The 16798-nt window shown below is 38.5% G+C and overlaps 1 protein-coding gene across 4 annotated transcripts in view; it reads right to left on the minus strand.

Moving 5' to 3' along the window:
* Positions 1-16798, minus strand: part of acot7 (acyl-CoA thioesterase 7) — a 76369-nt gene that overhangs the window by 57466 nt on the left and 2105 nt on the right. For 2 of the 4 annotated variants that reach the window (XM_084721488.1, XM_084721487.1), the window contains exons 1-3: positions 12517-12753; positions 10158-10275; positions 8459-8615 (exon numbers count right to left, since the gene is read on the minus strand). In XM_084721488.1, the coding sequence (XP_084577614.1) occupies positions 8459-8615; positions 10158-10275; positions 12517-12677 (436 nt within the window). In that variant the 5' untranslated portion in view covers positions 12678-12753. Of the gene's footprint in view, positions 1-8458; positions 8616-10157; positions 10276-12516; positions 12754-16798 lie in introns of those variants that run through there. The other 2 variants (XM_084721491.1, XM_084721489.1) reach the window with 1 other exon arrangement.

Here is a 16798-nt window from a genome sequence, read left to right on the forward strand (position 1 = left end):
TTATTTTACACACATGCAATTTTTGTGGGAGAGGTGGTAGAGTGATAGACACTGCCCAGAAACAGGCAGTGCCTTGCACAAGGGCACCTCAACAGTGCCCAGCGGGTGAACTGGCACCTCTCCAGCCTCTACCAGTCCACTCCATACTTTTTGTTCCAATCTGGATTTGAACCAGCCACCCTCTGGTCCCTGAGCCAAGCCCTCATGGGCTGAACTGCCACCCACATTATTTTTGGTAATGCAAAAGTACTCTCACACAGTGGTTCCCAGGCATTTTCTGGCATGGCCCCCTTCAGATGATGAAAAAAGCTCAAGCCCCCCACCCCACCATTATTATCAGTCATTAACTATAACTGGGGAAACAACTAAAAAAAGGATTCAAGATGAATTTTAGTGAAATTACAGTCAGAATGAGAGCACCAGCAACTCTCGTTTGTTTATTTCCCCAACATCAATCATAATCAGTTAGCTTTGTTTCGTTCTGTATTTTTCCCCCTGACCAGCCAGGCTAGTCAGTCTGGGAACCGCTGATCTAACAAGTCACGCTGTAACTTATGCTGTAAATTACTTATTAATGGGGGTATTCTTGTTACGTAACAATTTGCTTGTTCCCCAACACTGCTGAGAATTAAGTTCTATATAATTTAACTTAAAAGCAAAGATCTTTATGTATCCAGCTGATATCTGTTTTTCCACTTACAGTTGAAACTGGATGACATGTTAGTCTGGAAGAAGAAATGTGGATTTATTCAGTGCACTGGATGATGGCTGATGTACAAAGACTGAGTTGACTGTTCACTTGTGAAACGTGTAGATTAGCTAGCTACCTGGAGATTTTTGATAGACTACAGTAATACTTTGTTGTTTTATTTATTTTGGTCCTATATGTATTACTGGACGATGTATGATTTGTAATATGGTGGTGTCCTGTAATCCCATGTTGGATGGGCCAGATGTTTGGCATGACACAGAAATAAGAATAAACTAAAACTATGTTGTACAAGACTTAGTATTCATTATTATTAATGTTAACATCTCTCTTCTCAAGCAAAACTCATGACTGAGAGATCAAACTGTAAAACAAACAGCTGCTCCACAGTTGACAGATTGCACAATGCTTCTACATTAACACAGTTTTGTGTTGCACTCAGACGACTTTTAATTTGTTGTAGTGTTGTCTCACCCTGTTACAGACCTCAGTTTTGCCCTCAGGAAATTCTTTTGCGCTCCAAAAGTCAGGTCAGCCACATACTTAATTGTTAAAGGTCTTACAGTATTTTTTTGGTTTTACATCTTTTATTCAACATCTAAATTTAGATTTGATATATTTTAAATCATAAAAATTAAATCCTATTTCTCCTGATGTCAGAGTGAATGACCTTGTTGAGTAAAATAATTAATTATGTGTAATGAGCTTCATAAAATCCTAATACAACACTTCTTTATTGAGTGTGAGTATGTTCGTGTAGGCCTCATTCAGTATGTGCTGTTCTGTGACCCACCAGGATCATGGAAGGAACTGTCATGCTTATTTTAAGCCTCAACCCACAATGCATTGCTCTCAGCTCTGTCTATGCATGTGTGTGTGTGTTGAGGGGGCATGATGTGTGTGTATGCTGTGTTTATGCAAATATGTGCCTGAGTGTGCATGCAACACAAGCATTATTACCTCTGTGGGACTTTTGTGGACATGTGTGTTTGTTCCAAGTGTGGCTGCAGATATGTGTGCCTGTGTGTGTGCTAAGGCTTAACTCTGTGTGTGTATGTGTGTGTGCGCGTGTGTGTTTGTACACATGCAATTCTCTAAGGTGGACCCATGTTTGTTATACAAGATCTGTGTGTGTGTGTGTGTGCACGTGTATATGAGTTTACGTGACTATATTATAGGTATGTACGTGTTATCTTTGTGGTTTTTTTTTAACTAAATGGGTATATGCAAATCTGTGTGTGCAAATGTGTGTGGGTCTGTGTGTGAGTGCCCATGTGTGTATGTTAGTGCGCATGTGCAATCCCCCCAGCGGGGACAATCATCACGGCTCGTGCCCACAGTAGGCAGCCTTCCCCTGGGGGGCCGTGACTGAGGCCTGCCTGACGAGATGCTGCCTGACTGACTGTGGAACCTGGATGCTTTCCTCCTCCCCCAGCACAGACACACACACACACACACACACACACACACACACACACACACACACATATGTGAAATAAACATGACTGCATAAATACAAAGATGCATGCACACAGAGTGTAATATACATGCCGTCGCAGTATAGCGGTCAATGCATGTTTACATGTAGACAAAGCTGCAAAAACATACATTGGTGCACAAATGCAGACGCTCTAATGTACGCAAAGGTGCATAAAAATGTATATATAACCAAACAGTAATGTTCCTTCTTCGGTGTTCCTGTTCAAACCATCCTTCAGGTTTTGCCTGGGAAAAGATCTAGTCAGGAACATGTAAAACCCTGACAGTTCTGCCTCAGTATGAAAGGACTTCTTCTAGAAAGACGCAAAGTGTGTGTGTGCGCTCAGTGTGGATCCGTGTGGGTGTGAGATGTGTAGGTGTGTGACTTCTTCTATGCAGAATGTGTCAGCATGTGCTTATCAGGCTCCGCATGCACGCAGGTTGTCCCTGCACAGCCGCATGTGTGTGTCAGTATGTGTTGGATACGTGCGTGCGCATCGTGTCGGAGTGTGTGTGCAGGTACATCCACTTGGCGTCCGTGTCTGACTGGGCCACAGTGTGTGAGGCCTGATGCTAAGCCGACATGACAGAAGCAAATAATGTCTGCTCCCGTTATCTTCTCTTCCCCCTCGGCCCCGCAGGAACCTTTTAAAGGGCCAAACACTGATGAAATCACACACACACACATACCCACGCACACACAGGCATGTATACAGTACAGCTGCACACACCCACAGTGTGTATACATACTGTGTTACACGCGTTTGTGCACCATGCAAACGCACATCTACAAAATTATGCATCTAAATGCAAAGTGCAAACACTCAAATCTAACGTAACCTTTCTCGCAGTTACTGACGTATGAATGAGCTCCTGCACAAATCCACCAGCTAAAACCTAAACGTGCACACAAAGCATGTACGCAATCATTTATTTACACAGCCCCGCACATTGTGAATGAGAATGGACAACTCTTCTGAGGTTTGGATAAAAATAAATCCATAAAACACACAGACATCCATAGGTTTATGCGAATAACAGCTGTGTCAATTCAAATGCGGACACACAAATGCACACACCCATACATTTACACAAATGTGACCCAGTTTCTATAGATACAGTATATGACCTAACAGACCACCAAGGTGCCGCCTCTCCTCTGGCTCTCCCTTTAATGCCGAGGCTGCTTGTATTTCTGATTTCAGGACATGAATTAATCTGCTCTCTCTACACAGTATACTGGAAAATAAACTTTATTATATACTGTTGTTCTAATTAATTTTCCTAGATTGGGATAAATGGTTGATATGTGCTGTTTTTAGAGGTGAACATATTGATACATATTGTTTTGTGATACTGTATCTATTCTCAAAAACACTGTATCATGATAGATGCAAATATTCACGGCAGTTGTTCATTTTGTGTTGTTTTTTAACTCCCGACCACTAGAGAGCAGTGTTGTTATCTGTTATCACTGTCGTGACTGCATAAAAAAGTAAACTTCTTTAGGGATGCAAAATAAATATTTGCGTATATTAGCTGATAAATATTGGCTATAATAATGTCTGATTCAACAGATTATATCAAAGCATTTAATTAAAGTTTTTAGACAAATGTTCTATAAAAGCCAAAATGTGTTTTAACTTTTTTGATGAACTTAACTAGAAAAACTAAATGAAAATTTGATAAGTCAGAACCACTCTTTGTTTTCTCTTTTGTTTTGTCATAGTGATGTCAGTTAGATTTTGTTCAATCAGAACTGTGGAATATTAAATCATCAGTCTTTGCTCACAACATCCGAGCCTTTCTCACCCTGAGGTGTGCATAAACTACAGGTTATATTCTTTTTAAAAAACAAATTGAAATGATCAGTTATCTTATCAATCAGCCATGAGAAGCAGCTAATTATTGGTTATCATATCAGCTGAAAAAACTCCATTTGACAATTATCCTAAAATTAAATTAAAACATAGCAATATATTTGGCTTGGTTTACAGTATCGCAATATATTGAAACATAAACCGTGTATTGTGATACATATTGTACTGCTGGATTCTTGCTAATACACAACCCTAATAATTTGGCCTATAAAGAGAGTAAATCCCATCACACGTTTTTGTCCGACACAGCTTCCAGAGAGCTCAACAGCAAAACTACAACCTCACTGACCTGACACTGAACCTACACTTAAACATCAGAACTATTACCTCTTTATTTTGTGGTTATATATGCACAACTGTGTACTTCTCGACTATGAACAGCACTAAAAATGTTGGAAATGCTGTATATCATTTTCTGATATAAACATATTAATGAACTGTGGTGCAGAGAACTGACTGGTCTGCATCTGCATTTAAATTATTACAGAATAACGCCTCCAATACAAGCCCTTGGTGACCTTGTTGAATATCTTGGCAAAACTGGCACGGATTGTTCACAAAACTAACTTTGTTTCTAAGATTGTTTTGCCCAATATCTGAATAAATATAGAATGTAGGTATAAACCAATGTTATTTTATGTTACCAATGTTTTTAATCACTTTAGTTCTATAGGGTTAAAAAAAAACATAAAAAACATAAAACTGAAAAGATGGCTTTACAGTTTACAATTAGTAATAATATTAACTGGATTATTTGCTTATCTGGTATTTCTAAACCTAATCCCCTTTTCCTATTCTGTCTTAAACACATATTCTTTCATTCTTAAAGAATAAGTCATTTTTTTCCATCACAAATATTTCCTGTACTGTGTCTAACCACTGTCTTAGTTTGGGTGTCTGTTTTAAGACATTTTCTTGTAATGGCCTTCCTGTCAGCTGCACTTTGGCTATATTGCCCAGGTATAAAATGGAGCATTTCTCGAAGATTATATGTTCTAATACCTTATTAAATACTGAATTCACTTGATACCAAAATGGCTCTGTGGAAGATGAGCCTGATTTGCCTATGGTCAAAGTGCTTTTAATTAAAAAAAAGGAAATTATTATCTTATCTTAAATTATATTATATTATATTATACTAAATTATATTATATTATATTATAGGGAACAACAGGACAGGAACAATGTATATTAATAAACATTGCTGCAAATGCACCACAGTTAGCCAAAAGGCTATTTTTCATCTGTCCGTAGTTACAGTTACAGTTTTTAAGTCACTCTTAAAAATATAAATTAGTTCTAGAGATTTTACATAGAATATAGTTCTAGCCTGACCTAGCCCATCTCATTTATGTTCCCAAAGTTGTCACTGCACCGAATCATAAATCCTGTATCATGCATCAAACCAAACGGTGGCTTGTGCATATTCTTCTCTTCCTGATCTGCCCTCTTCGGGGTCCTTCCTGACAGGCCATGCTCTGTAGCGGGCTGCCCGTGCTGATGCCTGTATGTCTGTATGCTGCTCTCCACCTGTCATCTCATATCTCAGCCTCCGCCTCCGTCAACCTGCTTCCAGCCCAGCAACCAGCCAACCAACCAGTACAAGCCTGTTGCTAGGGCAACGGCTGTCTAGGGGATACTTCTTTTGTCTCTCACACCTCCTTTCCTTCATCCTTCTTTCTATCTCTTCCCTACTCTCGCTCTTTCCTTCCCTCTGCTGTCTTTTTCCCCATCGATACTGTCTGTCTGCGTCTCTCCTCACATCTGTCTCACTCTTATCCTCTCCCACAGTCTGTCTCTTTCTGTGTCTCTCTTGCTCACTTGAAGACGGACAAGTTGCTCTGATAGTATAGTAGCTAACAACACACCCTTTAAAAAAAAAAACAAACCTAAACACAAAGTGATGTTTCCTTCATAACATCTGAAGTAGCTAAAATAGGTTCAGCACGTTCCATTTGTTTGTGACAGAGAGTCTGTGCATCGCTGCTGCCACTGGCATGTAAAGGTTCACAGATAACGCTAGGTCAGCCCAATGTGATCCTCCCTGTGTCTTGACTCAGGGTACTCTGGGCAGTGTGTGTGTAGGCATGTGTGTGTGAGCCTGCATATATACTGCATATGTGAATGCAAGCTTTTCTGTGTAGATAATGCACATTGAATGTACACATACTTTAATAATAAACAAGAATTACAGCAGACAACAAACCCTCTAAAACTGGAAACCAACATGGCTCTTAGTTTCTCTTCCTCTGTCACAGCTTGTAATGCAGCCCCTCATGCAAGCTGCGTTATCGTGTTACTTATAGTGTGCTGCCCTCTACTGTTCAACCTGCAGAACATCACAGGCTTTTCTGTCCAAAAGGACAAAGAACACATTTTTTTTCCAAATGTAAATGTAAGTTGCTCAATAAGATGGGCCGACCACCACTGATTAGACTGTGTTAACTTACCTTTTTTAATATAAATTTCATGACACAGAGAACTCTTTATCAGAATTGGCTTTGCAAGGTTCAGGGCTGATTTAAAACAGTAGATAGCCTATTGAAACATTTTCAACCCATGAAATGCTAGCTTTATAAATTTGGTAAGAAATGTAAATATTAACAACAGCATTAAAGGTCCAGTGCCTACGATTTACAGGGATTAATTGGCACAATAATGCAGAAATGTAATATAATATTCAAAAAGTATGTTTTAATTATTATACATAAATTATTGTAATTATATTTATCTATATTAGAATCAGCTGAAAATACGAATGTTTGTGTTGTCATTGCCTTACAATGAATCCTTTAAATCTACCGAGGGTGTGGGTCTTCTTCCACCATGTTGAATGTTTCTACAATAGCCCAGAACGGACAAACCAAACACAGGCACTAAATACATTTAAGCATAGAGTATCTCTTGAAGCGTAAATTTGGTTAGTTGAAAATGAAAAATCTGCAGTATACAATGGCAGAAAGTGACCACATTAGATTAATGACTCCATTTCACAGTGTCAAAGTAAATACCTTTTCCAGCCCACATACAGCCAATGTCATGGCATTCTATTACATAGACAGTGAGATAAAGTCTAAGTATTCTGTCAACGTGCAGCCAAATTGATTCTGCCAACCAAAATTTAAGAATAACCTAGAGGTGTGATCCATGCAGCATTCTGCAGGGTCAGAGCAGACTCTGTACACAGACAGTAGATGAAAGAACTGGTGCGATTATCAAGGATATGATGTCTGGTGCAGCAGGGTGTAAAATTTGGTGGAGCAAAGGTGAAGGCGCTGACTATATAATTTCCTGTCATCTGTACTTCATACCAATAAAAGAGATAAAACATGAAGACATTGTGACGTTGCAGTAGAAAAGCACGGATCTAAATGGTCAAATTAAAGCTTCTGTTGCAGGGTGCTGGTATTGTTCATGCCAGCTCACTGTCACACACTGAGACACTTAAACAAAACAGAGCCAACGTTAATGTTATTAGTAACACCTCTATTTGTCAGACTATCTGCTGTACATTCACTCATAAAATGATGATTAAAGGAAATAGTTTCAGCTGTGTGATTTAGAAATATCACTGAAACAATACACTGTATAGTGTGTGTTAAATGATCTTGTCACAGTTTTTAATGGTCAAACTGTTATTTTAAGTGTTGTGTTCAGATGAATAGGGAAACAAAATCATCTTAATAATACAAATGTAAATCATGTTGTAAAACAATAATATTAAATAGAAATAACGAAACTGTTTCATCAGTCTCTACCACAATATGAACAATCTGTCAACATATCAAATCATAGAACAGCTATAATCTGGTAAATTCAGAAAATTGCATCACTTTACTGTAATGCAGCCTTTAAAATCAGAAAAAGACGACACTGATTACATATCATGATATAGCAATATCCAAAATCTATGACGTTTTCAGAAATTTCATAGAACAACAAATGAATTATTTAATCCGATAAAATAATCAACACGTTAATAGATGATGAAAAGCTCCGGTTACTGTGGCACATATTGTAGGTGGGATGTATTTGTATATGTGTGTATGTTGGTGTGTCATTCAGTATGTTTGTCTGTCTTCCTGGCTGCAAATTCCTGAATGTCTGTCATTCTTTTTCCTCGTCTGCAGTGGTGTGGCGAGAATGAGGCTAAAGGTGAACGCAGCAGGTTCAAACAAAATCCCCCATACTACAAAAATCTTGTTTAAATTCAATATATTCTGACATAATTACATTATTAATATTATTTAGGCAGAATAATTTGGCCAGAATAAAATTTCAGTGTATTACTTATTTAAACATATTATCAAATTGCTAAGTTAAGGAGTGTCTTAACTTTACTATGCGGTATGTGTCTGTTATAAAAGTATCAAAAGGCAGAGTTTGTCACCTGTGAGGATGTTTTCAGCCATGACGTTGACCTGCACCTCCAGTGAGTGCTTGGAGGTGTAAGTAATCTCAGCAGTGACATGGGCAACCTCGCCAATGAACACGGGCGACAAGAACTCCGTCTTCTCCACCCGAACCAGAGCGGCCAGACAGCGGTCCTAGAGAGGAGAAACAGAAAACAGAAAATTCATGCAAATAATTTATGCTACATAAATTTACAACATCAAAGAAAAGGTGAGTTTTTAAGATGCCATTAAGTAAACACTGACTATAACCCTCTAATGATGACCAGTACAGGAAACAACAGCATTAACAGGCATCTGGCAGTTTTGTTTCGAAAGAAAATCAGTCACTGGTACTTATTTACCCTGTAAATCCACTACTGGTGTACTGTGGTCATTTGGTACTGGAAGGTAAAAATCAAACAAACAAACAAACAAAAAAACTTATTGCCCCTTCAAAATGTATCTAACCTGTTTAGTCATGCAACAACTAATGATCTCAATGTTTAACTACGTGCAGAAAAAATCAAACAATCAGTGCCTGACAATCTTCGGCTGGGAGACATTAATCATTTCCATCACTGGATGGAAAGGATTGACTGTAATGTCTCCAGTGCCATACTGCAGAGAATCTAATCAGACAAGTTTGCAGGTACCACGATGTCTGTTTAAGATAAGAGAAGATATAAAAATGCAAAAAAATATGTGCATCTTTAGTGATCAGCCTTGAGCCTTAAAGGGCAGGCAGGGACTGAGAAAGCTCAGGTCTTATAGACAGAAATGACAAACAATACTACCGAGGAGATACAATACCAGTGAGTATGATGAGCTATTTATTCCGTAATTCTATACTTTCCTGGTTCAAACAGGGTGTTTGTAAGTGAACTGTGACCTGGTGGAGCAGCTGTTCAAAACTTTTCAAGTTAAACAGCTCTTTATGCTCTACTGTGAACTAAGCTGGAAATTAAAATTCAGAATCAGAAATCGCAGACACAAGGATAAAATGATGCTGTCAGTCATCTGTAAAGCACTTTGAATTGCCCTAACCTGTATGTATGAAATATGCAAGAAAGTTTTATTGATCAAAGTCATTATAATCAATTTTTATTACAATCATCCAATTTGTCTTTGTGAAGCAGACGTGTAATGTAGTATATACAAAAGCATGACTTGTCCAAAAATGCATTTGTCTTGGTGTCTTATCTGATCACAAATGTAGGACATCAGATCACTATGGTCACATAGTTGGAGCAGGTGAGATGACAATCAAATGATGCAAGTCAAAACTCGGTTAAAGTTCACCAGGTGAAAAGTAAAACCAAGAGAGTAAGAAAACAAATCAAATCTAGGTGAGGCAACATTAATGCATGTATGAGTCTTAAAATCTATGGACTGTGGAACATTTCATTGTTTTCATATTTTGAAGACTAAATGAATATATATATAGTTTTCAAAGTCAACTTATAACTGTGGATAACTGTGGTGTGGTTCTTTCTTTTTTAAAGAGTTTGAATCTATTGTGGAATGCACACAATTTCCATTATGAACTTTATATTTTAGTCAGACGTTTCATTTCACATATTCTGCGATTAAAAAAATTAACCTTAATGAACGTAAGCAGAGAAGTCCTGCAATCTTTATTTACCAACAATGGTATAATAAAAGAGTTTACAGCAAGTACTAAATAGGGTCTCTTACCCCATTCTGTGTGTTGCAGTGTCGCGTGCCAATGATGCATCCAGCCTCCTCGATCATCTTGAGGATGTTGCCACCGTGGACATTGCCCACAATATTGGCGTCATCTGGCCGCATGATCCTGCAGCAAAGAGAAGGGTTAGGGTTAGGGCTAGGGTTAGTTAGTTAGTAAGTAAACATGACTGGATCTGATGGCAGAATTACGAGCTACAACAGGCTGAGCTGTCAGTGAGCAATGATTTCTCCTCTTACTCTGACAACACCAGACTAATTATTTAAAAGATACAGACCTGAGCCAACACCTTGAGGGCAGAAGATGTGTTCATCAGCAGTTGAATACAGTTTAAAGACACACTATGCACAGTTTTCCTAAATTTTATTGATTCATATAAAAATGATCCCTTTAAATCATCAGTAAAAGTCCACTAAAGTGTATGGCGGTGGCTATATCTGCAGAGACCCTGGCCTTTTCTTCTTTAGTTTGCTGTGCTGACGAGGTTTCTCAGGATTCTACAAAAATGTATCAATGGTGACATCACTGTGTCCGCCTCTCTGCTCTGCTCTCTGTTTATGAGAGCTGCAGAAAAATGTGCACACAGAGACACACACGGAGAGTAGACTGAGGGGACACAGCAACAGGTGCTCTTGAAATCCAGCTTTGTACTGAGGTGTGGCTGTATTTATTAGTGCTTTTCAACATAACTGCTGTACAACAATCAGAAAATATATTTTTTTATTACTCTGATTCACTGCTTTGTTCTCACTTCATTCGCTCTCTACCTGGGCAGGAGGGGCCAAGTCTAAACGGTGCCTTTACAAAAAATCCTGCGTATTCTACCTTTAACAAACTGTGAATACAGTAAAAAATATGCAAATAGTGGGCGGTGTGTTTTCAGTTGACATTACTGAATAGTTACTATCTGTATTTCATTTACCTGACATATTTAGTTATTGATTTATTCAGTCGATAGAGGCTGATATTTACTTGAAGCAGGCTTTTAAGTATGACAGATTGTTTGTTGAAACCTTATCTGCAGAAAAAAAGAAAAGAAAAGAAAAAAAATCTGATGTTTGTTGACAAAGGCGTGGAAAATTATCATAGAACATATCTGATGTGCGTCTAGATAGTCGTTCATGAGTTGAACAGAGCACTGTTTGTATGGTGCACAGACGTACAGCAAAATGCAACCTGTTCTTGGAGTATTTTCTACAAAGTGGAGAGTATCATGTTTTTTGTCCTAGTCTCACCTGCCGCCATGTCTATCTGACGGCTACATATGTATAATCATTATCAGTGACAGAGCAGTATGCAGTCATGCACATCAGCTGTTTCTAATTCCTCCAGGTGTAGGTTAAACTAGTCTTACAAGTTATGATCTGATCTGCCTACATACACACAGAGGTCGCAAACATAAAAGGAATGCACTGTTGAGATTTGACTAATCATGTGAAAATGTGTGTGTGTGTGTGTGTGTGTGTGTGTGTGTGTGTGTGTGTGTGTGTGTGTGTGTGTGTGTGTGTGTGTGTGTGCGTGTGTGTGTGTGTGTGCACATGTGAGCATGCGTGTGCAATAAAAAGCAGGAAAATCCACATCTTGACACCATTAGTTTATATGAATGACGGACTTACTGGTGACTTCCTCTACAAACAGTGTGAGTCAGAGTTGCATTTAAACACGTGGGGAATTTTACAGTTGCAACACCAAGGAACACTTCAACGGCATCGAGAACAGAGCATGAGCAATACACATGGCACTGTTGTAATACACATAGTAAACAAAAATACATTAGTAACTCCTGCATATTCCATTGCAGTCTAATATTCTACTGCCGTGAAATGCATAGTGACAGGGAGGTGTTGCTTTACCTCTATGTTTATTATACTATATATGATATGAGGCTGTTGTATATGAAAGAATATTCTCATTGTATTATTTTGTCCACTTCATTTATGTTGTACAAACATGAAGAAAAATATCCTACACTGTTAATACATTCTGTATAGGCAAAGGGGTATGTTATGTTGTAATCCAATCAATAGCACAACATGCCTCAGCCTCAAAAATACCATGTCATACCATACATATACAACAATCCCATCAGCAGGACCACAGGCTACAGCTTCAAAAATATGATACTGTATGATACGATACGATGCAATATGATATGATACAATATTGTGTACAGCGCAATTCATTTAGCATCCAACAACTTTCAACAAACGTATTTTTAAAATTCTTGTAATGGCTTAAATTTTGTGACAAAGCACAAGTTTTGTGTGTGTTGACGGAAGCAGAGAGTGAAACACTCTCCTGTGTATTCAGCATTAATGAGTGTGTGTGTGTGCGTCAGAGGTGAATTACCTGCTGAGTTGATATTTAGAGCCCTGCTGAGCTCCTGCCTCCCCAGCATTCCTGACATCTCTACTGACTTGCTGACTTTGACTTGCTTGGCGTTTCTCCACAGCTGCTTTTTTATCCACCTCATCTACTCCCCTGCTGCTCCGAGGCCTAAAGCAACGCATCTTTGAACTCTGATTGACTTTCTGTCTGTGACTCTCTAACACACCACCCTTCTGAATGATCTCTTCATTCACATCCTCTATGATTTTGAGCCCTGATGCTGCCGCCGTGAGTGACGTCATGCGGTTGGCCCCACCTTAGGCATCACGACTGGCCAGACTGGATTTCCACACACCCACTCATGCACAAAGAGACGGTCAACCAGTAAAATCTATCATCATCACACCTCGGTTTGTGTGTCACAGCTGGCAGGTAGAGTAAGAAATACCTCAGTAACATGTCTGCCGAGACGCCCAGAGACACACGTGAAGCACAGTTCAAACGTGTTTTCTGTTACAAACTGTCCCTAATTGCTTAATTTATAAAAATACATTTCAATAGGATTTTCCCTCAACAAACTTTAGGAAAAGTAGAGTTAGAATAATAATGAAAATAACTTACCAAACCTAGTTTTTACAAATGTAACAATGAGAGACAAACAACACAAAACCCTAAACCCACTAATGAAGAATAGCACAATAGTCTGTTACAAAATCGATGTAAACCTTACAGGTAGAGGGATGCAGGTGATTAATCATTAATCACGCATTAGAACTTAACCAATTAAAAGTGTACTAACTGATAATCTATATGTTTTGTGTGACATTTCTCACAGGTTTCCCTATGGTTTGGTTCGGTGTGCTTTGTTAGTCTACAAATGGCAGTAGCTGCCTTTTCCAAAGTCCTGCCCCTTTTCTGTTCTGTGCTCCAATGACAGTTGAACCAGTTTGGCACCTTGGTCGACCTTCTTCTTTTCTGTACTAGGACATTATGTGCTAAGCTCGTCCATGTTAAAAAGAAAACTGAATATGAAAGATAGTTGAATTATGTTGCCACATAAGCATGACATATAAGCCCTATTCACGTAGTTAGCTAATTAGCAAAATGGCCACCAAGCTAGCTAATAATTGATGTAGATTAGCTAGCTAGGTAGATAGGGTTTTGCTAACAGTAGCTAAACTAAGATGTGATCATATGTCGCTTTTATAGTAAAAAGGAGAAAGTTGACAGAGGTACCAGTTTGCTCAACTGTTTCTTGAGCGCAGAGCAAAAAGAGGCGTTACTGGGTAGTTATGAGTAAGATCCATCCACCAGGGATACAACTAACAACTCTATTTTCCTTATCCAGAGATTTTTATTTTATTTATTTATTTATTTAACAATTAATCAGTTAATCATTCTGTCTATAAAATGTAAAAACGTTGTGGAAAAATGCTCATCACAATTTCCCAGAACCCAAAGTGGCATTTTCAGTTAGCATCATTTGACCAATCAATAGTCCAAAAACCAATGACTCACTTATTACCATAAATGATAAAGAAAAGCAGCAAATCCTCAGATTTAAGAAGCTGGAACCAGCGAATGTTTGACATTTTTGCTTAAAAATGAAACAATTAATTGATTATAAAAATAGGAAACTTGTTTTGTCACATTAATCCCTTTTGTTAGAGTAGCGTCACCATTAAAATATAACTTATAACTCGCTTAAAGGGCACAGTATTGGCATGACTAAATGCATAAACCACAACCAAAACAAACACAAAACACCAAACCTTTACCTGTACCAAGATGAACAGTGGCGAAAACTATGAATTAGCTTCAGAAAAGCAGATCTTGGTGCCATTTTTGTCCTGAGTCTTGACAGCAGGTACATAGCGAAGTACAAGAAACTGGCCGCGGTGGAGAGAAATCTGTATCACAAACACGATAGAACTGTATTTTACCCAGACAATCCTGTGTCACCAGGTAAGGAGGGTATTTGTCAAACAGTGAGAACTGTATCTACACAACTTTGAAGCACCCATGCCACATATCCATAATTGAAGGTGTGAACAGCCTGAGGAAAAGATTATCTACATTTTTTTGATGACACTATAATCCCAAGCACTTTACAAGCTAGCAGAACAAACTGGTCTTTAATTGCCACATTTGTAAACAAGCAGCAGTATACAAGAGTCAAGGTCACAGCTCCAATAATAATCTGGCAATTCAAGGTGTGCAGGAAAGCGTGGTCCAGATCTCATCTGGACCTAGTCAAGAGCAAGCTGAGCAAATCAAGTTTTATCCATGGCAAAAACGGAAGACAGAAATCTAAACAGTGTACAATGTTTCCAAATGTACAGGGCTCAGATGAAAACTCCTGTTTATTTACAGTACTATTTATTTACTGTTTATCCACAGTCCATATATTTACAGTGGGTCTGCACTGTTTATCACAACTGATGAAACCCTAACCCCAACCTTAACCCGACAATACCTGAAAGTGTACATGGTCCTGACAAGAAGGTAAGAAATCTCATGGACAAAAAAAATGCATCTCTGAAATATTTCTGGATGGGAAACAGTTTGGCCATTAGGAGTGAAAAGTGGACCAAGAGACAACATTCTGGTTTGCAGCCCAGGAAGAGGTGATATGATACTAGAGATGCACCGATTTCAATTTTCTTGCCCAATTCTTTTTTAAGGGTCTGACCTGCTGATCTCGATTTTGGCCAAGTCCGATTTTCAGTCTTTCTAAGAACTATAATTGACAGCATTCACAAACATATTTGCAACTTTTTTTGTAAAAGTTAAATTGATGTTCATAATAAAATTCTGAGGATTAAATATTCATTAAATACTATTTTACATTTTCTCCAAAGTCCTCCCAGGTTACAGGTTGTTTATTCTTCAGCCAGAACAGAAGGTGAGATTTTAATTGTCCCTCTGTGACAACAGAGAGACAATTAAAACATTAGCCTGAAGAGCTACAAAGTTTACGGCTGTTCTGAGACATTGCCAGCTGCTCTGTCTCGTTGTAGACTGTCTGTCTTCCCTTTATCCTGTTCTTCGTGCAAGCATGTGTGTGTGTCTGAGTGTGTGTAGCTGTGATCAGCGCTGTGGTGGGTGTAATATAACAGTCAGTTTGTCTGCTGTGTGCGTGACGTGACCATCATGCAGAACACGTGTGTGATGATGGGCAAAGAATTGGATATGTGACGCTGACCGGCCGGTCACCAGTCAGAGCCTGTCACGCAGAAAACCGGCCAGTTCTAGACTCTGGCCAGTCGATCGGTGCATCCCTATATGACACCATCATCAGGTTCTTTTTAAAAGACTTAAGCATTGCAAAAAAAGGCTGTCAATGACATATCCCACATTTGAAGGCAAATTTTTATCTTTTATTTTTTTCTGATGAAGCTACACTGGAGTTACAGTGGAAAAATAGAAGTAAGACACAAAATTTCCCATTTTAACATCAAACAATTGTGCAGCAAGAGGCGCATCAATGTCTCCAACCAGTTTCTATGGAGAGAGGAGTGTCCTCTGTATTGCAGCTGTAGACATGCTGAATTTTAAGTGAGAGGAGTGGACACAATCACTGATAAACCCCTATAAATACAAACTGACAGTCTCCTGTCAGTAATCTCCTATATTTGCATACACACCCACCTTTAACTGTTCATACTGTTTGAATTGAAGGTAAAGGTCATTTCTGGAAATGTAGCATTTTTTTCTAACACAGACAAAGCAGCACCTGTATATTATGGAGACACTCTAATACCATTTTTTCCATCACGATTCCAATACCTGAACTTTACATGCCGACTGATACAAACAACGGATATGATACCAGTGCATTAAAAAATTATATATAGTATCATTATTATTTAACAGCTGTGTGGATTTGATATGATGGCTATCATGCTGTATGGCCTGGCTCACATTTTAAAAGATTTGGTGTACAAGAAACTGCTGGAAAGTAGCACAAGCCTGTTTTGGGGATAATAAATTATGTGATATGGGACTGCGCCTTAAGTCACTTACTCGCATTTACCCGATGCAGTATTTTAGGCTGTGTCAGAGGTATTTCTGATACTGACATTGGTATCAGAACAACCCTAATTAAGACCAAACAGGTGGACATTTTGGGTCTAACATGATCAGAAAATTGTATCATGCCATGACATGATTGTGGTAATTTCTTACAGGGGGTACTTGAAGGGACAATGTGACTTTACTAACATTAAGGGGAAAATATAATGACTCAATCATTAACCAAATCTGCTTTCAGGGTCTCTCATGTAGACAGCTTTTTTTTTTT

This window comes from Lutjanus erythropterus, chromosome 6, assembly GCF_056507025.1.
Source record: "Lutjanus erythropterus isolate fLutEry1 chromosome 6, fLutEry1.hap2, whole genome shotgun sequence".
In the NCBI taxonomy this organism is placed as follows: domain Eukaryota; kingdom Metazoa; phylum Chordata; class Actinopteri; order Lutjaniformes; family Lutjanidae; genus Lutjanus; species Lutjanus erythropterus.